The sequence below is a fragment of the Ascidia mentula genome, chromosome 5 (genome assembly GCF_947561715.1).
Source record: "Ascidia mentula chromosome 5, kaAscMent1.1, whole genome shotgun sequence".
In the NCBI taxonomy this organism is placed as follows: domain Eukaryota; kingdom Metazoa; phylum Chordata; class Ascidiacea; order Phlebobranchia; family Ascidiidae; genus Ascidia; species Ascidia mentula.
In genome coordinates, this window is record NC_138570.1 from 4,396,959 (window position 1) to 4,421,310 (window position 24,352).

At 40.9% G+C, this 24,352-nt stretch overlaps 5 protein-coding genes across 5 annotated transcripts; 4 read left to right on the top strand and 1 right to left on the bottom strand.

The window, feature by feature from the left end:
* Window positions 1–698: 698 nt before the first annotated feature.
* LOC145904003 (phosphatidylinositol 3,4,5-trisphosphate 5-phosphatase 2A-like) lies at window positions 699–15,991 on the bottom strand. The gene is made up of 28 exons (XM_082992207.1): window positions 15,780–15,991; window positions 15,349–15,548; window positions 11,682–11,847; window positions 11,248–11,361; window positions 10,301–10,450; window positions 9,793–9,883; window positions 9,144–9,338; window positions 8,677–8,794; window positions 8,397–8,594; window positions 7,728–7,924; window positions 7,477–7,576; window positions 7,175–7,289; window positions 6,978–7,097; window positions 6,570–6,688; window positions 5,949–6,209; window positions 5,463–5,588; window positions 5,081–5,263; window positions 4,666–4,786; window positions 4,521–4,608; window positions 4,254–4,339; window positions 3,992–4,053; window positions 3,821–3,926; window positions 3,413–3,507; window positions 3,025–3,182; window positions 2,607–2,663; window positions 2,422–2,485; window positions 2,218–2,323; window positions 699–1,612 (listed from the first exon to the last, which is right to left on the bottom strand). Exons 1-28 carry the CDS (start codon window positions 15,914–15,916, stop codon window positions 1,519–1,521), a joined length of 3,627 nt encoding a protein of 1,208 aa, XP_082848333.1. The 5' UTR covers window positions 15,917–15,991; the 3' UTR covers window positions 699–1,518.
* Window positions 15,992–17,168: 1,177 nt separating this feature from the next.
* LOC145903448 (uncharacterized) lies at window positions 17,169–17,956 on the top strand. The gene is made up of 2 exons (XM_082991529.1): window positions 17,169–17,354; window positions 17,482–17,956. The coding sequence occupies exons 1-2, from the start codon at window positions 17,249–17,251 to the stop codon at window positions 17,670–17,672; spliced, it is 297 nt and encodes a 98-aa protein (XP_082847655.1). The 5' UTR covers window positions 17,169–17,248; the 3' UTR covers window positions 17,673–17,956.
* A 1,117-nt stretch (window positions 17,957–19,073) lies between these two features.
* Window positions 19,074–19,661, top strand: LOC145903700 (uncharacterized). The gene is made up of 2 exons (XM_082991829.1): window positions 19,074–19,182; window positions 19,471–19,661. The coding sequence occupies exons 1-2, from the start codon at window positions 19,074–19,076 to the stop codon at window positions 19,659–19,661; spliced, it is 300 nt and encodes a 99-aa protein (XP_082847955.1).
* A 998-nt stretch (window positions 19,662–20,659) lies between these two features.
* On the top strand, window positions 20,660–21,422 carry LOC145903559 (uncharacterized). The gene is made up of 2 exons (XM_082991652.1): window positions 20,660–20,842; window positions 21,064–21,422. The coding sequence occupies exons 1-2, from the start codon at window positions 20,734–20,736 to the stop codon at window positions 21,252–21,254; spliced, it is 300 nt and encodes a 99-aa protein (XP_082847778.1). The 5' UTR covers window positions 20,660–20,733; the 3' UTR covers window positions 21,255–21,422.
* Window positions 21,423–22,373: 951 nt separating this feature from the next.
* On the top strand, window positions 22,374–24,169 carry LOC145902417 (proteasome subunit beta type-6-like). Its single transcript, XM_082990370.1, has 6 exons — window positions 22,374–22,453; window positions 22,532–22,599; window positions 22,668–22,799; window positions 22,891–23,020; window positions 23,404–23,548; window positions 23,839–24,169. Exons 1-6 carry the CDS (start codon window positions 22,403–22,405, stop codon window positions 23,964–23,966), a joined length of 654 nt encoding a protein of 217 aa, XP_082846496.1. The 5' UTR covers window positions 22,374–22,402; the 3' UTR covers window positions 23,967–24,169.
* The last annotated feature ends 183 nt before the right edge of the window (window positions 24,170–24,352 follow it).

Genomic DNA, 24,352 nt, shown 5'->3' on the forward strand with positions numbered 1-24,352 from the left:
TAAACGTAAATTTGACCTGACGTCTTTTCGTGAAAAAAGTTACATAATTCTTGAATGAATGATGGGTGCAGCAAAATAAATACGAGTTTGGGATCAGATTAAGGTTTGGCAAAACGTTCGATTTGCTTTAAATTTCACGAACCGCTTTGGCGTCTGCCAACCCCACGCTGGCAACCACTGTTTGAAAGGAAGTGTCTCGTGTGTGGCAAAATCATTCGCACAATCCATTTTTTTCGGAAAAGAACAAAAACTTATTTCCCTTTTTCGGTGCGCCATATTCCAGTATACTTACTCATCAACATATTATGTAAATATATGAGCAATAGAAAAAATAACGTTTTTTAGTGTGCTGCTTGTATTAGGTCTAATTACCAAGACTGCACTGATCAGACCAAGTAGATCAAAACATTGGCTCTTGAGCTTCTCTCGCAAAACTATAACCTGATTCATACAGTACCGGGTCAGACCATGCGTTTTTTTATTGTCAAAGTTGTATCCGCGTATAGATGACCAGATGGAACGGCGGAAAGGCGATCGAAATTGCACACACGATAATATGAATGTGCGACGGTTAGCGTGTACAGTGTCAGTACAAACTGGGGGGAAGTTACACTCGCTTTAAAAAACAGCCAAAAAAAACACGGGCAAAACAACGAGACACGATCTTCACACTTGGCAATATCAACACTTAAACTTGGTCTGATATACCGTTTGTATTGGATATACGCCATTGCGCGTTAAATCGTACAGCTTCGACAATGATGTCATTACGCATTACGTCACTGATAAGAGATCACTTGAAGTCATACTGAAGGTTTGATTAGGAAAGCCTGGAATAGGATATATATGTTGATAGATAGGGGATGGTGGAATGGCAAAAATTGGCATACTGATTGATGAGATGTCGCGCAAAAGCTGAATCACTGACAGAAAAATGCTTCTTACACTTTTTTCATGTTGACGTCGACGATGCTGCGGATTCGATAAAGCGAGGATTCGATAAAGCGAGGATTCGATTAAACGAGGATTCGATAAAGCGAGGATTCGATAAAGCGAGAGTTTGGTAAACTACAAGGATTCGAATCTCCCATTGCGACGAGCTGACATATATGGCGGTTTGGGGAAATCTCGGAAAATATTTCTGACGATTTTGTAACTTGAAAATGTGAAGAAGTGCACAGGGGGTACGACAAAAAAACGGTAAATAATAGAAAATGGACGAGGGACGGAGGGGTTTATGTACAGTGTCAGGATCATATGGAGGTGTCATATGGGTTCGAAATGCGGGAACGAGCCTAGAAAAAAGCTGAACTACATCTTGCGAAACCGTAATTGACTACAATTTAAGGAAACTGTTTGAAGTAACAAGTCCAAAAACAAACAAAATAACGGATCTTTTGAAACATATTAGGTCTCATGAACTAAACTGTCGGTAGAAAAAGGTCGAAACTTTCTCTACTGGCTACAAAAAACTGAACTGCGTCGTTCGAAGTCAGATTGGAACCTTCCATTGTGACGTCACAAACCGAGTGATTGAATTTGTTCGAGAATAATTCGACAGTGCTGCGGCGAAGTGATGCCGGCGTCTTGCAAGTCGTTCTCCGTCATGTCGCTGATGGAAAAGAAATAAAGCGTGAACGTGAAGTGGGGATATCGCCAGATACGGAGATAACACACGTGGTTTGTGGAATGAATGCAGCCGCCGACGACGGCGCTTGGTTGGGTTGTGCTGTCACGTGTTTGGCCAGGCAACAAATATTAGACTTTGGAAACTCACAGATCTTGTCATGTGCGCTAAATGCGATCATGTTGTCGGTTTGTGCAAGCCACTGTACGGATGATTGTGTAACAGCGTATGTTATGGTGGATTTCTGCAGACGTCGGGCTGGTGTTCCAATGCTTTGTGTCGTTGCTTTATTATGCTTCGTGGCTTGCTTAGTCAACCATTTTATTATTGACTTTAGTTCGAAGGTCCAGTGCAACGAATATATAGAAACAGTCAAATATATTTGGAACAGAAGTTATTTTATTTCATTTTTGTACCTCATTACCCTAGATGTATTTTTACTGTTCTACGCATGCACATTACACAGCACATACGCAAACACACAGGACTAATTTTAGAACAAAAATATTTATAATTCCTGAAACAAGGAAGGACAACGGTGGTCAACGCTGCCCTAGCAGACGCTCGACCCAAGCGCGGCCCAAATTTACCTCAAAAACTCGATGCTATCCCATCCATTCTCATGAAGCAGTGGTGCATAATATTCAAGCTTAAGATCGGCCAGAAACTCGTTCACAGTCGTCGGGGTTTTTGAACCTGTTCGAAATTGTAATTTATTGACAGTGACAAGAATAACGTCAATTCACTGCCGGGTTCTATTGGTAAGCGAAGTTATTTTACGTCACGGTACACACCTCCGCCAACAGGTTGATTTCGACCTTGGGCCATTGGAGGAGCAGCGCTCGTTGCCGGGTACGCCTACGTTAAAACGGTATGTTAGTATGTTAGGTAGGCGTCGTGTATTTCGAGGAACCATAGGCTTGGTTTAGTTACAAAAAACACCGGCTTAAACAAAAAACACCGGTAATTTACAATTCACCTTCCTGTTGTTAGGAGTTTCGTACGAGCCTACGGAGGGAGTGGATGACGTATTCGCCTGAAATGTTGGTACACATTTGTTGAAAACACAAAAACAACGTGATTCACCGAGTCACCGTCGCCGTGACATTTACTGATCGAGGTCGTTTGCACCTGTTATACGAAAGCCGCAGAAATACCGATTGCCGTGTGCAATTTAAGACGTCAATACACAACTGAAACATTGACTAATCGGAGCCTGAACTTACGTATAATGGCACCATAAGTGACGTCATCAAAGGAGCAATAAAATCCCCTAATACTTATGCGCTTACATAGAGAACAAATTAAACGCCAATTTCCCATAGATTCTGTGTACATAATTCACAAAAACTGTATCACTCGATTTAAATCCCCCGAGCGACACCAACCGATCGTACCCAGTTCGCGACTTCGGCGAATTCCGCGAGCGCGTCATCAAGCAAGGACGCGTGTTGCGATATAGATCGGGAGGCGGTTTGCGGTGATTGTTGTTGCTGGGTCGACGGTTGCCTGGCAACCTGGTTTGCCTTTGGAGGTTGAAGGTTGGGTGCATGTGCTGTAGCAAAATGTTTGGATGGTGATTGAGTGACTTTCGTCCTTACTGGTACGTAACACACCAACACAGCAACTATTTTCTATGTGATAAATTGTAGGACCTTATAGGGCATATTATTGGCAGCTTTCCTCTGTCAAAGATTAGCGACTTTAATACAAAGCTATATCACCCAATAACTGTTCTCACTTAGGCTTTTTCAAAGAATTTTGGTAGGAAACATGAAAAGTTACCTTGTGCTCTTGGTGTCGGAGGGAGGGGATCGTCTTTGGGGATTGGTGAGGGTTGTTTTCTACGCGCGGCCACAACAGGGGAGGTTTTTGCTGGACTGTGGATTGGAGGGTGTGTGAAAAAGGGTTGTTAAAGTAAGTCAATACTACAATGTTTTGTGTCTATGTGGGCTCAAACTATACATGGATTTGTTTGATGCTAATATGCGGTGTACTGCAATAGCTGGAATAAAACACGAAACACATTTGTTGTCGCAGAGGAAAACGCTGATTGGTCTCAAGTACAGAATGACACTTTTTAAATCATCAAATATCGCCCACCCACCCCCATAAAAACAGATAAACTGTAAAGAGGTGGAAATTAATTTTTCACAATTTTGCGCCGGTTTTTGACGTAAACGAACATCAAACCTGGGGGACTGTCGTCCTTGTATGGGGAAAGTGGGCGAGAGAGGGGGAATCTGCGACGGGAGTTTCGGACTCAGCTGCTCCGGATCGGCGTATTCGCCTTCTGCAGCTAAAAACAACCGCGAATTGAAATTTGAAATAAAACCAGTATTTCGACTGAGTCCGGGGACGCACCTGCAGGGGTTTCCCCGTAAACCGCGACCTCGGGCGAATACATTGATTTGGTCTCGGGAGATCTGCGAAAAGCGCATGTTTCAAAAAACCGAACAAAATGATTCTGTATAGCTGAAATAGTGTTAGCTCACTAAGGCAACAATGCAGCCTGTATGGTTCTTACTATTGTTGTGCATTTTAAAAAGCTGCAACCGTATGCCAACCAAGCGACACTTCTTGAAACGATTCATCTCAAAGTAAATGACGGATTAGATTAGCTTACTTTTCACGGGGTCTGAAGTTCGGTTTTGGGTTGAATTTGGCGGCTGCCGTTTCACTCAAATCGCTGTACATTGGAGCTTCAGCAATCTACACAAACGAATGCACTAAGATATTATGCAGGCCTACCTGGTTATAAAAAAATAAAGTTGTAGCTGTTGGGATCTAGACTTACAAAAAAAATGGTTAGTTTAAAGACATTACGAGCATTTTCTCTGGTCTAGGTGCGAGTGGCGACAATATTCACACAATATAGAAAAAAAAAATTCACCATATGCGACTTCATTCCGTCATCGTCTTTGATTCCACCGAACTGGATAAAGTCGTAAGTCTTCTCTTTTACGCTCTGCGACTCACCCCTGAGGAAACAATAGAGTGAAAACCACGAACCCGGGTTTTCTCCGTCTTTCACAAACCTCGCTTTCACCAACATCCTGCCGCGTATCTGCCCCGTTTCGTCACCTTTGCGCGTGAGTCGCTCCTCGAATTTTTGTGGGTCGGTGCCGATCATGGAACGCAGGGCGAGCACGCATTCGGCTGAAAAGTACGTTACTGTTATCGAACTTTTTCACAACGCTTTTGTTGTCGCGTTACACGGGAATCAAAATCAAACCACCAATGTGGATGTGATCAAAATATTCAATATTACCCAAAGAAATCGTAACTGCTACAATCAAATGGCCTGATCTAGCTTGGCTGCAATGCCTGTAAACTTAATGATTTCGATGCCTGTGGTCGCCAAGTGAGGACCTGCGCAGTGGGCCAATTCTGCCAATCATGCGAAACATTGCTGCGTTGCAGATGATTCCACTTTGTAAACTTTGTACTTACCGTGTATTTCATTATCGTCCTCCGATCTTACGGACACGAGTATGTGTTGGTCGACGAGATACTCGCGGTCGGCGATGATTGGCTTAAGCAGCGGCACGTGATCTTTGCTCCAACCCAATCGCACGTAGTTCGGCCCGAGGTCACTCGTGTCCAAACGGGTGTTGCGCTTACTGCGCACATATTCTGCGCAGTAAAAAGGTTAATATGCCATTTGGAGGATGCCGTATCGTTGTAGAACCGTAGATAAGCCTCGCACAATCTCTACATCAGGTTTTTATAATGTGTGGGCGGATCACCAAACTGTTTGCCCACGTGCAATATGAGTCACCAATGGCAATTACCCAGCAACAAAATCGTAACACAGACAACCGGTTATTCTTACTTATGAGGCAGACGGAGTGGAATTGCAGATAAAAGGAACTCTTTCCTGGAGCTTTCAAAATAACTTCCACGTTTTCGAAGCTGACCGAAGATGAGCTCGCAGCGTTGTCCAAGTCGTGTGAGATACCTGGTTGATTGAATAGAAACGAAGAGTTTTGGTATGGGTGAGTTTACAAACGGGTGATGAATAGGTAATGAACAGGTGATGAACAAGCCGTAACGTACGCCCTATATGAGGAAAGAAAACTATGAAAAGTGGTTCTAAATCAAAGCAACATTTCCTTCAAGGTTTTTTTTTGAAACTCTTTTAATTTCCTCCATTCACGTTACGTAAGCACGAACACTAGAAACGCGGCAGAAATTGCCATTCAAATGAAACAAAGATTCAAAAATCCCTAAATCACAGATCCTATTTTCACCATTCCACACACAAAAAACATAACACAATCGCATCAAAACATCACTACACACCCCCACTGCACATCACCTGCGTCCGAAACGTATTGTCCCCTGACGCCGACCTGGAAGTTAGAAAAGACTGGAGAGTGGTCGCTGGTCATGATGTCGTCGGAACAACCGTACGAGAGACACTGAGAGTGGGTTTCGGGATAGGAGCGCCACAAAACGCGGTCGCACCACGACGGTACGTTGATGCGGACTCCTGTTTTCTTTACTTTTAAATGGGAGTACGTCTCCCTGGTTCCTCGCTCGTAACGGTAAGTGGGTGGGAATCCGATTTCTTCCTCGTCTGGAGAAATATACACAGGGTTTTAAGAGTTTGACACCCGGCAGTGAATACGTTTCCAAAAGTCATTGTTAGGTACCAGACCATATGTTCTCAAAGTGTGGCGAAGGCACTAAGAGCTTGGTCTGTGGTGCGGTGATGAGGTTTTTGACGTAACGCACCAATGTCTTGGCATGTCCATCTCGGTCATAACGTTTTATTTTAGACTTGCCGGTAACATATAATACAGTTGCGGGTAAAAAGCAATTGATTCTGGTTGGGCCGGGTATATTTTTCAAGGAAAAGGTGTGACCTGCGTGTAACTACCACTGACACATGGACACAAAGAAAAAAAGCGGAAGTGACGTAGTAAAACCATCTCACCAAAGCCAGAGAAAACTTTCGACGAATCCTTCTCACGACGAAGTTGGTCGACTTTGGACAATGTCCCGTAATCTCCGCGCCTCAGGTAGGCGAGAATCTCCTGCACGTCCATCTCCAACCTGAAACAAGATAAGTCCCGTAGGTCTGGATATGATGAACTCCAATCTGGAGTTATATACATGGAAAGACAAATTTGGGCAACTACGGCAACATCAGTAATAACATATATAGTAAGGTAGCCTGGGTTTAACTGGAGGCAACCGAAAAATGCTGAATTGGGGATGTTCCTTTCCCTATTGTTAGTCTACCGACACCTCAACTGAAAGCACGGCTGGCTTCCGCATCAGGCCAAATTCATCGTACACGTCATGTATTGTATCTCAGGCACCCAAAGCTATTTATAATCACCTGTAGTTTAGGTCACCAAGAAAGTAAAGATGATCGAAACGGTTTGACAAGTCGAAGTCACGGAAGCGGTCCTCGCCCAAGTTAAGAGATCGCATTATGTCGTAATAATTGTTGTTACGCCTGCGGAAATGCAACGCGTCATTACTCAAAGGCTAATACACGCATACGCACCCTAAAATAGACCGCACCACACGCACCTAATGCACTTTTCAGCCCCGGACGTGAGGTGGGCGTTTATGAAGCAAAACGAGGTGCCGCCGAACTGGAACGAAGCTCCCACTGCTCCCTTATTGCCGAGTGCGTTGGCGATGCCTGGAAATATAGACATGTATTAATTAACAAGGAAATGCAAACAACTAAAAACAGGATTTTGCCGAAAGCGTGCGAGCATAAATGCAAATATATATAGGCCTATGAGCCATAGAAAGCCAAAACGCCAAACAGAACCGTTCGATACTACTGAGTCCAGATAATAATTTTCAAATGCAAGTCACATTACCTGTTTTGACGCTGGAGGTCTTCACATGACTGATGCGGTTTTTATGTTCCTCTCTGACAAAGATAAGGATCTTGATGTGCCAGAGCGCGTCCATGGCAACCTAAAGAGCATTTTTTAAGCTTTGTCGCTACGGGAAAACGCATTTCCCCAGTTTATGTACGTCTGGCAGAATGCACTCTCAACAGCACAATAAATTATCCTGCCACGTTTAGAAGATTCCCTATACCTTATTCTAACATCCAAACCCTCACCAAGTGAAAATTCTTTTCCGTGATTTCCTGTACAGTCTCAATACACTTGTGCATCCATTCCTTCTCCGGCGGCCCGGTCTCCTGGGTACCAATGACGTATATGTCGTGAGGAATCGCGCTGACGCTGTCGTCCAACGTCCGCCCGCTTCCCTGGCACATGAACCACGAGCTGATGTCGCTCGGCGGGATGGCGTCGCCTGCGATTGGTTGGTTAAGATTTTAAATGAACCAATCAGCGCTTAGCAGCGTTTAGTATGCATTTGTGATAAAACAGAAGAACATAAATGATGTCGAACGTTGTAGATTCGCTTCTTACGAATACAATATCGAATAATATTCGAATATTAAACTGCGCATGTAATATGAAATTTAATTAAGTAAGTCTTCAGTCATCAAGCGAGCAATGGCATAATGTAATTGTCTTTTCAAAGTCCTATCTTAGATGTGGTTTTTCAAAGCCAGACACAGCATGCAGTTACCAATGATCAGGAGGTAAAATGATATCGGTACATGTCTTTCCCAAAAAAATATTTTAGTTTATCAAACAGTGAAATTAGGAAAATAGGTAAGAATATCCGATCATATAAAAATGTTCCTGCGTGTTTCAAGTACAAGGTTTTCGGGATTCGAAACCGGTAATGCAGAACATCTTGAGACAACTTCACTCACCCATGTTCCAGGTGCCACAAAACAAGGACACGCAGTCGGGTTCAGACGACTTGCTGTGCTTGTTTCTCACATGTTGGAGAAGTTGACAGAAGGCTTCTCGCTGCGCACTCAAGTCGAACGAGTATTCCCGCTTTTTGTTGCCCTCAAACACTATGGTGAGCTTCGTCTTCGACTTGTTGTTTTTCACGATTTGAAGAACTGCGATAAAAAATAACCATGTTAGTTAAGTACAACACCTAAACGGTTGGTAAATTTAGGTACAACAACGAAGAAGTTTCACCTTGTGAGTGGTCGTATTCGCTGGAGGTTCCGTCCCCTTTATAAACATGCAAACGGCCGTTCAAAACATCCAGCTTCAGCCTGTGTTTCGCGTATTTTAGAGCTCCCTCCTGTTTCACCTAAATTCCAAATAGTGGTTTAACGTACAGGGTCACAACATGTCCCCTATTGCAAGGTATTTGTTCTAAGTTTCAACTGCGATAAGCATAGTAAGAAGTTCCAAAAGACATTTAGCAATATTAGCAGGTGGAGGTGAATCTATTTTCGGTGCAAATCTAAAAAGGATAACAGGTGTATCCCACACAAGCATTACAACCCTGATCTTGTGTTTGCTTGAAATTAGCGACATGGCAAACCCCCTAGTTTTCGCGGTACAATAGCAAGAACCTTGGTTGCGAACAAATCAGCTCACAACTGCCACAAGCGTGCAGGAATTGATCACAACAAACGCTGCAAATACGGACTTACTTCGAATATTCTCTCCGTCATGGGTAGGACTTGCTTCGACATCCTACGCGTCTCGGTCATCTGACTTGCCGCGCCATTCCCCAGACCCATCAGATCCTGAAGTTTGATGCAAGCGCGTTTGTTGAGCGATTTCACAACCGTCTGGCAGTCGCCAAGTCGACCGAGGAAAGTGTCCAGATCCACGTCTTTGCCGGTCTGCAAAGTATTGAGGAGTGTTGCAAGTTGGTAACGTGGCGTGTGTATCTAGTTTGGGTTTTTACAAGATTTAATGTTTGAGTGACTTTACAGCTGAGGATATCGTAGTAAATCCCTAATCTGCATTGACTATTTGGTCGAAATAGTGGCCCTGTCTGCAGATCACCAAGAACGCATCTCTCTTTATGAAAGCGTTTTACTTCCTGATGCTAAACGTGTTTTAGTACTTGCAGTTTATATAAGAACGATTCGAGTTAGCATAATTTTATATTTGCGACAACGTGATGTATTAGAAGAGCTACAGAATCCGGGTCGTTTGGCCTGGAAAGGTTGAAACGCTTAAGGAAAAAAAACGCTAGCAGAATAACAGAGGTGTTCGTTAAAGTTCACAACTGAAGGGAAAAGGAAGTTAAGAAGGACTCAGGTGAGTCTGAAGCCGTTATGTTGTACCCACCCTGCTGTAGACGTTGTTCTTGCGCGGTGGCGTTCCGAAGTCAAAGAGTTGTCGCAGGACATCGATCTTGGTGAGGAATCTTTCCAATTCGCTGATGAAACAGCCAATTTAAAATAGAAGAATTTGGAGCATTTTAGGATATGTTAGTTCCAACAATTTAACAATTGTGCGAGGTCTATACTCGTTCAACGTTTCGGCTCCTTTTGTATGTTAGCGCCGGCCAGTAAAAACTATAACCAACCAGTAAAATGCCTTTCAGCTTAAAATTTTGTGTACTTTTGGACATTTTTGCTGCACCACCAATAAAACCCAACACTTACAAAAATTAGATTTTTTCAATCATAACTTCCCATTTTTGTCTGGCAACAACACACCAAACGAGCCTTTCTTTCCGGAAACAATTCCTGACAAAATCCCAATACAAACACAGCTTTGGCAAAAATTTACAAACAAAGGTAATGGACCCCGCGAAGGTGGAAATTCAAACACGGTCACCCCCCGTCCTTACCATTGAAAAGCAACGGCCTCTTTCGCTAGGAGGGTTTGTAACTCTGCACACTGACCCCCGCCACGTTTAATGGTAGCCAGGTCGGCCAGAAGTCCACGATCCGATGCATACTGCTGCACACTGTCGAAGTAGCTGCCGCCCACGCTTGGACTGTAATACAATGACGTGTTGATATGAAATACTTTGTTTGTTAACGTGTATTTTTTATATGTTTTGGTTATGCTTGTTTGGGCTTGCATGTTAAAAAAAAGGAATATTTCGGATCTCTGCGGTTAGATTCGAAAATTGTTCGTTGAATATGGCAACCTTTGATGATTGTACAAACTGGTAGTAAAGCTTATTTCTTGTATAACGATTGTTTATGGTGCAGACTTCGCAATATCGTTTGCGGGCAAATAGGCAACAACGTCCCACTATTTTTGCCACTTTCTGTGCAATAAAAAAAGCATAGAAATGTCCGCATAACATAACAATGAACTACTGCTATTGGGTATGAGTTATTTTGAGGAGACACGGTAGGCGGTTTGTACTCAAACATTACAAAGTACGAATCATAAACGTTGAAAGCATTTTACGACAAAACATAAACGCGTGCTTATATAGTAACCACACTGCTTTAAGAATTATGCCCAAAACTAAAGCTTTGGCTTCATGTATTATAGCAACGAGCGGACGGTCTCACTTGACGATTATTTTGAGAATTGAGGTTCAATGTAAAGCGGAAAGGGGTTTTACACCATCTACCAAACCACTTTCGTTACATTGCCTTTTCTTATTCAAATAAACGAAACAGATAGGGTTGTAATGCATCAATAAAATTAGACACAGTGGATTGAATGGTCCCAATTAAAACGAGCGGACAATACCAGCGTCACGTACACATTTGTGTAATTTTTGTGATTTACCTGTTAAGAAACCTCTATATACCTATTTCGTTTACGACTTACTAGTGGACTTTGAGCTCGTTCAGGCGCTCGACGAACTTGCACTGCAAATCGGTTTCTTTCGACTTTCCGGCTTCCGGTAGTTTGGAAGAAGGGCCACGTACGGAAGGTAATTCTCTACATATAAAATAGCATGTGATATACACAGTTATCAATAGCTCATACGAAACCGGATTTTCAACGCCAAAAAGCGGTTCCGCACGTTGATGGCATATATTCACTTACGATACTCGCAAATGCACAACTAATTGCAAGTATTATCACCATTGCTACTCACACAGTATGAATGAATTCCGATAAAAACTACCGTTGCTTCAGTAAACTTGCGTACCGTTTACAGCACGTAAAACAAGCACACTTCAACCAAAAATTGTCCCAAATTAATAAAACGTGTGATCATAGGCGTATTTATACATTTAATAGAACAAGCGACCGACCTGTTGGGCAGGGGAGGAAGGTCTCGACTCTTGTCGGCTTGCGTCGGCCCCGTCGGCTTTGAGTGGTCGCCGGGCATAACCCGAATTCCCATCTGCATAACTCGGTTTGCTGCGGTCACCGGAGGTTTGGGAAGAATCTCATTGCGCACCGGTGCTGTCGGGGGATCTTTCAACAAAGTGGTAAAAAGTTGTTGCGCTGGCGGAGGAGTAATTTGTGCGTTTTTCTTAGGGGTATTAATTTAAAAATCAACATTTGACAAAGCATAAAATAGAATAAATAATAAACCATTTATTTCGTATTGTGGTTTTCCTAACACATAGAGCGTTTATGATGGCATATATGCTACAAGCAGGAGTGACTAGTGATGTATCTGATGTCAAATACTAACAAAAAAGTCACAACCAGAGAGTTTCTGATCAGCATATGTACACATAGTAATAAAAAATCGGAACGGGAACGTGAAAAATACTTCGTTGAGCCGATGGGAATGCACGAGCAATGCTTTTTAAGTGGGCAATATACGAACGCCTATTTAAATTTACATTTTTTTGTCAATTTAACAGTCACTATTACCCACACTCTGCACAAACTACAACCACGCTATGCAGGAAACAAATCGTCACTTTATTCATACGAACGTTGCAAAAACCGACGTGATGCGTTTACCATTTTCGTGGTTTGCAGGTTTGCGCAGTGGGGCCCACATGTGCCGTACTTCAGCCTACATGCTACCGCATGGATGGAGTAGGATTAATATAGCTTCTCTAACGATTACGTTTGCCACTCGTGTCTTGTGATATGGCCGAATTGGCCAAGATATTACGGCTTCGGACTTCATACATGACGTTTTCCCCGGCGTCAACGCACGTTATTAACAGAAATTCAATACATTATTGCGATGGCCCGAAACTGTTAACTTTCACAACGGAACTGTAGTCCGGCATCCCCGAAAATCACCCACACTTGCTCTCGCCCGAGCGGCACTGCGCATAATCGAACACACACGCGCGAGTTGACGTCGTTCGAACAGACGCGCGCACTTTTTACACACAAGAAATCCGAAAAAAGGTAAATCTGATTTGCATTAACAAAACTGCGTAATAGAAAGTTTAAGGTGTGACCAAAAAAAAATTATTCGACCAGCGCGACCTGGTCACGTGGATAGACGCCCCCACCCCCGCGCGTCTCGCCCCTCCCCGAAACTGACGTAAACGAGTATGGCGCGGTCGAGGGCATGGGCAAACATACGGACGGTTTGATGGCGGATACGTGAGATTAAAAATATATTGTTGCTCGACCGAAGGATTAGGAACAAAAGGGTTCAATAAAAACCGTACCACGTGTAAACAAGTAAAGCCGTCTGACAGTAAACGGTTTTATCACCCAAGCCCTCTCGCAAATAAACTTTTCGATACAGTTACCGCGTTGCCATGGCTCTGACATTCACCTGATCTTAGAGGAAACCTGATTCAACTGCTCCATCCTAAATTAGAAACACTTTTTCACTGGAATGACGCGAATGCGGTAACTTTCAACTCCATTACCAGCGGCAGCATGCGAACTGGGTGCCCGTGTAATACGCCATAAAAGCATCACAAATCAAACTACGAGACCTGTCGGCGTCAGAATCTGGCTGAACGCGGGCTACTCACCAACATAAAAGTTTGACCTGCCCTTGTCGCCTCTACGTGCAATGCGCTGGTAAAACATGTCATCCTTCAAGTAATGAATTTCCTACATTCTGGCGCCCAGGTGGAGCGGTACAATGTTCGTTATGCCACTCAGCAATGCAACCGTCGCGTAGAGTAAATACCTTTTGGCCAATGCCTGTTGTTGGACTAATTACGGCGCTATGCACACATGTGTAGTTCGGTGAAATACTGGTTTTAATCCGCCGAAGTACAAAAATGGTGCCACGTTTTTTTAACTTGTGTTTGTGTCTTCTGGAATGCGACGTTGGGCTAAGTTTTAATTAATTGTGTCAAAATAGCGCATCAAGCAACAATTCACTTGCATTGTTTGACAGAATTGAAATTTCAACGAATTGCAACGTTCGCAACGAAATAGTTGTCTTGATATACAGAAACTTTAGGCTTTTTCTATTGGAGTGGCGCATTATACAACTTTTCTTTCGTTCTATCGACGCAAAACGACAAACGAAATGTCAACTCTCAGGTTTTTAAAGGCCAGTGTTGGTCCCGGTAAGCCAAACGCTAACATACGCAGCAATGTCAGATATTTGTGTTTTTGCTGTTTTACACGAAACGAAGGCGAAGGAAGAAACCTTCATAAAACAATGGCCAGTGCAAAAGTTTTTTTACCTGTTCAAGAGTCCTCCACCATTACAGCTGGTGGTGCCCTTGGAACCCAACTTCCTGGAAAACAGAATACAGAAATGCGACTGTTGGACAACAATATTCATGGCCTCGGGGCCTTCCGCCTCACCAGGAAAAGGCAACAGACGCATCTATTCATAAGCCAGGGTTTTGAAGAGTTCGTCGGGTGGCCCGGGGATTGGGAGATTAAACGTTGGTTATCCGAGCGAATCACGTTTTCTTTGCATTAAAGTGGATATGCCTTGACCCTTTGTGGTGTATGGTCTAACGTTCGAGTAAAAAATGCGCCAAGATTGTCGTTTGGAAAAAGCACGCGTCATAAGTGCACCCATTAACAGTCAGCTTGTAATTGGATAGAAATCATAAACTTATCGGAATCACTCTTGAGTGGAAATAGTAAAAAACGTGCGATTAGAAACACGCAGATTTGTGGAAAAAAGTCGCTTCGTCAACGAATAGCAGTCTGTAGCTGGTCACGATTCTTCGAAGGACGATTTATTCCTAAAACCAAATCTATGGCAGTAATGAAGACAACACAAACGCACGCATTTTCTTTTCTACCAGCACTCGATTTGCGTTTGAAAAGGCACAGAATTGAAACTTTAACGATCGTCCGCAACCGAAAGTGGTGACTGTTTCTGGGACGCGTTGTGGTTAACTTAAGCGCCAAGTTTAGTTTCTGTCTAGATCGCGTTATGTACACACAGATAATGCATTTTAGGTTGGGGCAAATATTTACTCTTAAACAACTTTTACTAACGAATCCGGTTGAGGAAATAGGGACATAGGTACGCCCAATAGGATAAATTAACCATGGGTTGCCTTGTGGTCCACAATGTTATTATCATTTACAACAAGTTTAATAACACTTCAATCTCGTTTCCTAAGTTAAAACCCCGTGTTTAAACGCAAAAGACTGTGACAGCTGTTGTTGTTTTAAACAGAGTGACACAGCCTGCCTGGTGGCCACAATATGCCAAAACAACCACAATTAAGTGAAACAAAAGCATGAGTCACAACCTCTTTAACAACATGTTACATGGGGACCTGTTTAATTATGTGGTGGGCACAACTAATGTGTTAAGTTGCCTAGTACATACACTGCTAATTATAATTCCATCCTTGCAAGCACAAACAATCTTTTCACAAGCCACAAGATGTAAAAATTGCTATCCATAGCATATTTTGTTTGTTGTTTAATTTTTGTATGTTCAATAAAGATCCACATGTTGTAGTTAACATCAATTACAACTTCAATTGCCCATTTTACAATGCATTGTATTTTGTTTAAAAAAAGTGAATGGCAAAATGTCACACAACAAACTCTCACCGAATGCTGGAAGTTTTGGGGTGGATGCTCCGACAGGATTGGCAAGGGCACATATAAGACCATTTTGTGGGTTTTTGTATTCAAACACCAAAGCAGAAATGCTTTTGAACTTTCGCTGTTGGACACCATTGAGGGTTTGAACTGCCAAGCATCCATTTTCAGTTGGCAGTACTCGGTAGGTATGAACAGTTCTGTTAAACCTGAAATATATAAAATGTTTTTTTAATATAGCAAGGGTTAGCAAAACTACGAGTCATTTTACAAATGCAACATTGAATAAAACATCATTGGAAATCTCAGTTGTTAAGATTGCCAGACAAAGGCCTCGGCAGTGGATCCTTCCAGCTTTGGGAAGCATTGTTTCTGTGTTGATTGGAAATCACGCACAAAATAAATGAGTATAAAAATATACTGACAAGAGTTTTACTCACAAAACACTAAGTGCATAGGCTCCAGAAATGCTTTCGCTTGATCGTACAACAAAACTACCATCTACCCCAGCATTCTGCAGCAATTCTTCTGCTTTCTGTCTGCTAATGTGGCCATGAAACCACTTTTCATCAGTCATTTGTATGGTTGGAAATTGCCAAAATCCAAATTGGTAACAGGGCTGACCAAGTACTAGCAGATAGCAAGCAAGCTGCAACCTAAAATAAACAAGTTGAACAAAAATAACTGGTCATGTAGCTTTAGGATGTTATTTTAGACTGGTACAAATGTATATAGGCTATTTTGTCCTCCAGCCTGCCAATGTAATAGAGTACTTTTGCTAACAAGGCTAAACTGTCAAAAAATGCAAATGTAGCCAAATATAAAAGATCGACCTTGATTGAGCGAGCTCCAAACACTCACTCACAGAACAAAAACATGTTTTCAGGCATGAGGCCACACCATGTTTGTGCCTTGTTGTTTACCCTGTATTTTTTCCCACAAAAAATGTGAAAAACGCGATCAATAATATACGTTGAGGAAAAACGCCATACAATTATAAAAACGTAAACTGCCTGAACGTTCTTTCCTTAAACAGCTTTTGGCACACACTTCCGTGTAGTTTACATAAACTTTTTTGCTCTTTACCGCCACTGTTTACTACTGGCGTGTATTCAGCCAAAACAAATTGTTTCTGTTTGGATATTCGAAAACTTGTGTTTTCCGCCATGATAAATCGCGATTACGCAATAACATGTTAATTTGTAGATGGTGTGACATGTGAATAATATTAATGGACTGCCAGTAAAATGCCCGGGATTTAGGCAGCGAATTTGAAATAGCACCATAGACATGTAAAAAGTTGGATTTGGCCACACAAGGACTTTCTTGAAATCAATAAGCGTAAATTTGCAACGCTACTTTACGAATTAATTTCGTGATGTAGCCTATTCTTTGATTCATAGGCTTCGGTAAAAATGTAAGTAACATGTGTCAAGTGTCATGCTTTTTGGTGTTCTAATTTGTTTACGTGTGTGCATTACACAGCCATTGTGAGTTATTACGATATCCCTGCACTGCTTTGTATTGAATTGTACATGTTCGTTCTTCTATATGCTGTGTGCGTGTTTGCCCGAAGTTTCAGTGAGAATTTATAAACAGAACATTAGAAACAGAAAAAATAGGCCTTATTAAGTGTTCTGCGGGCTTAACGTGAAATTACGGTTCAAAGGTGTGAAACTTGCAAAATAAAATTGTACTAATTGTAGCACTTTTATGAACATTAAAAACTTACATCTGCGCAGCCTGGCACCAAATGTCTTTGGGCGTAATTTCTCGCATGCCTTTTTTTCCTTTTCCGACAGGCACGTTGCTGTAACAGGAAGGTGCTGCTGTTACATAGTGCTGTGTGCAGCTTATTAGCGGTTGAGATAGATATTGCTTTTCTGTTATTTACCAAGAGTTTGCCGATATGTCGTACGCTGAAGACATTGAAAAAACCGTCAATGAGCACAAAGTTGTAGTGTATTCGAAAACCTACTGCAGCTATAGCAATATGGCGAAAAACTCTTTAAAAGGTACAGGCTTGCAACAGCGTTCTGTTAGCTTGACATTTAATTAACATAAATTGTACAATTCGCCATGAGTACCCTATTATACAAACAGAGCAATCATGCAGTGTACTTTCATTTCTTTATCTTGCAGCGGTTGGTGGTGATTTCCATGCTATCGAACTCGACCTGAGGAACGATACCGAAGCATATCAAAACGCCCTGATGAAAATCAGCGGTGTTCGAACCGTGCCGCAAGTATTCATTGAAGGGAAGTTCGTCGGGGGTGGGACTGATATTAAGCAGCTACAGGAAACAGGCAAACTGGCAGCCATGTTGCAATAAACCAAGTGAAGCATGACAGATATGTGGAACCCAATGACAGTTGCCTCAGAAAACAAATTAAATTTAATACGAATTAAACATAATCAAGTATTACTTGTTGAATGTTTTAAGAGAACATGTGCTCTTTTTGCGTTGTTTCACATCGTTTAGTGCATTTTTTGTAATTAAAAGCCTGTAATGTTTGTATGTATACTGGTACCAACCAACGTACACTAATGACACAAAAATACACACGATTGTGCAAGAAAAATAAAAACGTTTGCTGAAAAACTTTTCATGTTTTTGCTAACCAATGGTTTAAATTCAGCAATGTGATAAAGACATCTTCTTGATGAATTTAAAGATATCGCTTTGTCTATCGTTTCATAGCACACACAAAATAAAGTACACAGAGAAAGGGACGTCTGCTATCTTGTCTTGTTACGAGTCAGCATGACTACGGGAAACACGACATTACACCCAACACCCTAAAGGACTTAATTACAACAAATTGCCAATCCTATACATCACTGTTCACGTTATATTTAGATATATCATTAGGTTCATTTGCATCGCACCCATGCCATTCAAGCCAAACTAAATCAAAGCCAGCCACTTTTCCCGACAATTGGCAGCGAGATCTTAAAAATTAACCTTCCGGTGAGGTTTGAACTCACGACCCTGGGCGCTCTTTTAAACAAACTGCTTTATTGACTGGAGTTTGGTTTTCTTCAAATTAATCTGTTGCGTGTTATTCTTCGCCATACTACCTTCGAATAATACAATTCATTTTGTTTGCGCCATCATCCTCAGTAGTACCATGTGAGAATACAATTGTAACAACTAGGCATTATGCCGCAGGGAAGCTATCGGGCACTCAATATTTTTGCCTCGTCATGATAAGCATTTGCGTCAGAACAATGACTTGTAGTTTTGTCAGCCCTGCAGTGTCGTTGCCTTTGCGTTTTGCAGCAACAGTTTTTATCTTATTCCCTCTGTTTACCTGGCTGGTTATAAACGTTTCGATAGGTTTAGATAAAATTTGTTTTGAATTTTGGCAAAAAACTTAGCATTCAACCATTTTCCCTCCATGAAATATTTTGCAATTCGAACCGGTTTTTCAAAATTCTCACAAGTTCTGTGTAAGTTATGATAAAGAAAATATGCACAAAACCTTTGAAATTGGTGAAATGTTTTCATCAAAGCTAAAATCGTCACCATTGCCGCAGCAAGACTTCCTAAACGTTATCATACTTGTTGGAATGATTCGGCATGATGGTTCAAAAACCTCTCTCGGGCACCCTTTTTCTTCTAAAATGACGCAAGCGTTCTTTATAAATGACCGTGGATTACAAACACTGTGCGAGCATTTCTTGGTTACGTTGTTTTGTGATTTGTACAATCCACCGTTCGTAGTGAAACATGCCTTCCCACGCCGAAGATATTAAGAAAGCTGTAGAAGAAAACAAAGTGCTGGTGTATTCTAAAACGTTCTGTCCTTACTCGAAGATGGCAAAGGAATCATTGCAAGGTACATAATAAAGAATTTGGTGTGCCTGTGTCTCATTGTGCTATTATATTTATTGCATATTGCCTTTACTATCGTGTCTATTAAGTTATCAATATATTTATTTAGATTTTTCAAATCTTGCTCCGACTTGTCAGAAAAAAGTGGCTGATCCAGCTAGGCTGCAATGCCTGGGCTGCTGCCAATCCTGTAAAAACCTAATATATTTCTTTAGTAATTCAATCGTAAACTATTTAGGGGCGTATGTTCATTTTCATCGTGAATTTTAATGTTTGTTTTTTGCTTTTCGAGGGGTGGGGGCAAGCTACCATTTAATTGAACTTGACCTAAGAGATGACATTGCTGATTACCAAGATGCGCTGCAGAAAGTTACAGGCGTTCGCAGTGTGCCTCAGGTTTTTGTCAAAGGAAAATTTATTGGAGGTGGTACAGACGTAAAGAAGTTGAAGGAGTCTGGCGAGTTGGCTAAATTGGTTGCGTAGTAATATACAACTGCAGTGGTTGCAAAAAAAACGAATTTGCTTTTAAAAGTATTAATTTTTATGCTCCCAACTACAATTTTTGGAAATGATGAAGATATGTTTCGTTTTACAGCGCAAATATTACACAGTGTTATTATGTTTACAAACACCGAATGACATAAAAAAAACATCATTAAAAACGTGTTATGCAAAAGCATTAATAAAAGGATGTGATTTGTTGCATCGCGAATATGATCTCTAAGACATTATACTGTTCACCAGAACTCCGCGTTTAACTGTCTTGTCAACGTGATGATGCATAATTGTTTTCAAATTTAGCAGGAAATTTCTCAGTGAGTATGGTTATCACTCTTAGATCGTGTCATCGCATAAGGCTTTGCCCAAGCCAAACAATACGTCTATTGTTCTGAGGGTTACAGAGCGTCTGTGAACAATATGAAGGGTAAAATTATGAGAAAATATCTTAAGCAGACACAATGCCTCCTGTCAATACCGAAAAATGGCAATTTCATTGTAGAATGTAGTAGACCATAACAACATGTTTTGTCCGAAATCCCGAGCTATCGATTTTTAAGTAACCATGATTAGCATCACGACAAACAGCTGGTGCACAACTGAAATATTAGCAACAAACTGCTCCGTCAGCATGACGAGGTAAAAGTACAGAACATCTGCGGAGAGCATATTGCCCTATTATTCGGGGGCAGTGAAGCGAATCAAGGTACAATTGTATACAAGAAAGGTGAAACATATCTTTCAAATGGCTTTCTTTTTATGTAATATAGAATCACATGCAGCAACATATCTGAACGATAGCCTACTCCTGATTAGTAACAATTTGTTGTACTGGGATGGCGTGGGATGGTGGTGTAAGGTAAAATGTCGTAATCCCACAGCCAAGGCAATCCCAACACGTCCAGAAAAAGGCAAATGCTTTTTTTCTTTACTTACACAACCAAGGCAACATCGGCAAACTCTGTATTTCGAAACGTGCTTTGTCATCATAGCGCAGAGTCTGTCTGTAACTGAACAAGAAGGCAACCTGTTGTCATTCCACTGCTGCTAACTTAAAATGGGTTCACATTCGGAGAAGATTAAACTAAAAATAAAGGAAAAGAAGGTCGTGATGTACTCGAAAACCTACTGTCCATTCTGTCACATGGCGAAGGCTGCTTTGGACAGTAAGCGCTTTGTTCAAATTCCACATTAGTTGAAGTTGCTGGTGGAATTAAATGCCACTCATTTAAAAGCTGTCGTTGGTGCCTGATGTAATTTAAATACTCTCTCGTATTTTTATAACAAACGCTTATATCATATATTATACTTGTAAACTTGGTTAGTAGGCTATACTGTGCTTAGAAACTTAATAAGCAGAAGCTTATATATTTGCATTTACTTACAGAGGCTGGGGCTACTTATGACGTTATAGAGCTAGACAAGATGTCCGACGGTGCCGCTTATCAAGACGCTCTTTTTAAAATAACCAGATCAAGAACTGTTCCTCAAGTTTTCGTCGGTGGAAAGTATATTGGAGGGGGGTCAGAAACAAAAGCACTACAAGATCAAGGAAAGCTTGCCGCCATGGTCAACTGAGCAAAGGCGCTTTGATGTACCACCCAGCACTGTACATACCTATAGCTGAATATTGTACTAGTCCGCTTGTATTGCCACCATAAAAGTATATTGTATTGCAGTTTTTTTTTATATGAAGTAGGCTGAAGACGTTTATTACCTTTCTTCAAATAAACAAATTATTACACTTGCAAAGATGTGACTTTTGAAAACTTAAGGCTGGTTTACACTAAGTACAGTCGGGCTTGCGACAACCAAAGAAGGCAGCAAATCGATACGGTCCATGTTCAGCGAACCTTAGTCATGTGAACCCTTCTGTTTTACTCTTATCGCTTGCCGAATGTGACGCTAACATCGGCTGCATTATCTATGATTATAGCTGCAAAGCGTCAACAGGAACTTGCAAGTGGGGCAAACTTATTGAAATGTATAATTACCAAGGTTGTAACTTTTAAAATACAAATATGCCATAATTTTGTGGATTTTCAAAGATAAAAAAACAATGAAAGCACTGTGCACAGGAAAATGCCATTGCGTGTAGGGGTGCACAACACAGGGCACACTTGCCAAACTTACTACGTAGGATAAATTTTACACGTTATAGTTCCAACAATATAGTACACCGGGAGTGCACAACGCAAAGAGCCAGTTATCTACGCCACTTGTTGTTATATTTCCAACACCCCTCAAAAAAGCTCATAAAATGTTTGGCAACCAATAATTTTCAAAAACAATATCTTCAAAAGTTTAGGTAAACATAGTTGTAAAAAAACAGAAAACAATGCATCCTAGGTGCAAAATGCTTGGGGTTAATTATTCAAAAGCCAAAGCTAGTATGCTGTTGATCATATTAGAGTTCGAAACGTCCACTTTGGGTATTTAATCAACAGAATACTGGCTTTTCTATTTCGAATGTATCCTTACTTGTTGGAAATAAATGTAGTGACTTTTCTTTATTACGGTGTTTTGTACAATGCTCATCCGGTTTGTCTACACATCATTGGGTTTTGCGTTGAACATGACTGGCCGATTTGCAAGTTAGTTATAAGTTTTAATTAATTTTCATTAGCGTTTAGCCTCGTTTGTACTATTTCTTGTCAAAAAAAACCTTCATAATTCATGTATTTACGTTTATTTTACAGTAAGTTAATAAAAATTAGAAAAGAAACATGGCCTTCGTGGAAAACTATGGTCTCTCAGACAATGAAGTGTCTACTGGAGTGAGTGACAGTAAATTCATCGCCCATCCGGGAGTTTTAAAGTCCGGGAGTTTTAAAATATGTTTTATTTATCATTAGACTTCTATTATGGCAGTTGAATTTGATGGCGGAGTTGTACTTGGGGCTGATTCGAGGACAACTTCAGGGTAAGTCCCACTAAAGTTTTGTCAATTGAAAATTTATTTAGCATGGTCATTCCTTGTTGTCGTTAAAGGTCATACATTGCAAATCGAGTGACAGACAAGCTCACACCAGTCCATGACAGAATTTTTTGCTGCCGATCTGGTTCTGCAGCTGATACACAAGCCATTGCTGACATTGTTGCTGCGAATGTGGAAATGGACAGGTTCGTGTTTAACTTGCCTATTTATGTAGACGGTGTAGGTTACACTGATGACAATTGTTGTTGCTAATGACAATATATTTCATTTTTGTAGTATCATGATGGGTGCACTTCCCTCTGTAAGAAAAGCTGCTGCAATGTTTCGGGAATATTGCTATGAATATCGTGACCACCTGACTGCAGGTATCATTGTTGCTGGTTGGGATCCTAAAGAAGGAGGCCAGGTATTATATTACTAAAAAAACAAACAAAACAAAGGCAGCTTTGGAAGATAAACTCCTTTATAATCTTGATGTCATTAGCATGCCAATTTTTTCTGGTATAAAATGTAGGTTCTAAAGCTTTCTCAAATGATAAGAATTATCCTGCTAACAATAATGCCTAATTTATATGTCATTGTACTTGTGGCCAGGGACCTTGTTTTAAAATGTTTCGTGGTTGTTCATTCATGCATTACATTGTTAATTAAACATGGAACATATCACTATTTTCACTTCACAATTTACACTTCCTTATATTTAACCCATGGGATTAAGAAATTGAGCTATATAGTATCTTCAGTCCCTTTTTGTGACGATTGTTTTTAAATGTGACTTTCAAATGACAGGTGTACACGATACCTTTGGGTGGAATGGTGATAAGGCAGCCTTTCTCCATTGGAGGATCAGGAAGTACCTACGTTTATGGACATGTTGATGCCACATTCAAGGAAAAAATGACAAAAGAAGAATGTCTCCAGTTTTGTGCCACTAGTGAGTGTTATCTTTTAGATTATTAAGCAGTAATCAATGTCTTGGATGCCATACGTCACACAACAGTAACTTGAGTAAGTTGAACATGCAGTAGTCCTATATGTGTCTAGTATTTGTGCACATGAAATTGTGTCTTATTTTGCTCATATGTAAAACATGACCATTGATATTTCGAATGTTCTATGTAATAATTTTAAAAAAATATGTGAACTGTCAAGTAATATGCATGTAGTTGCTAAAACTAGTCATGTAGCAACTTTAACTCATGTAAAGCACTTTTGCCATTTCAGCACTTGCACTTGCGATGAACCGTGACGGATCAAGTGGTGGAGTAATTCGGTTAGCAGCAATAACCAAGGATGGTGTGGAGAGGAAAGTAATATTGGGAAATGAATTGCCAAGGTTCTTTGAAGGCTGAAAAGCGCTGTGCCTCAGCTGTGTAGACAAAATAAAAGTGACATTTTTCATTTAAATTTTGGGGACAAGAAACTGGGGCCGTGGTGGAAAATTTTTGCTTTTCCAGATGAAATTGTTCAAAGTTTTGATGCATTTTTTGCTGCTTTTTTGTGTAGCAAACCGCTGAAAAGTTCCCTCGTAAACAATAAACTATCCTTGCTATGGGTTTTGTGTCAACTTGCTTGAACTTTGCAAGATTTAACAATAACTTGACTCCGCAAACTTCCTTATATCATATGGTCGTAACTTAGATGTAACTCAAAACATGTACCAAGACTACATACTGAATGTAATAAAAACTAAGCTTACAAACAGTGACGAATTATGTCCAAAACAACTCGGCTTGAA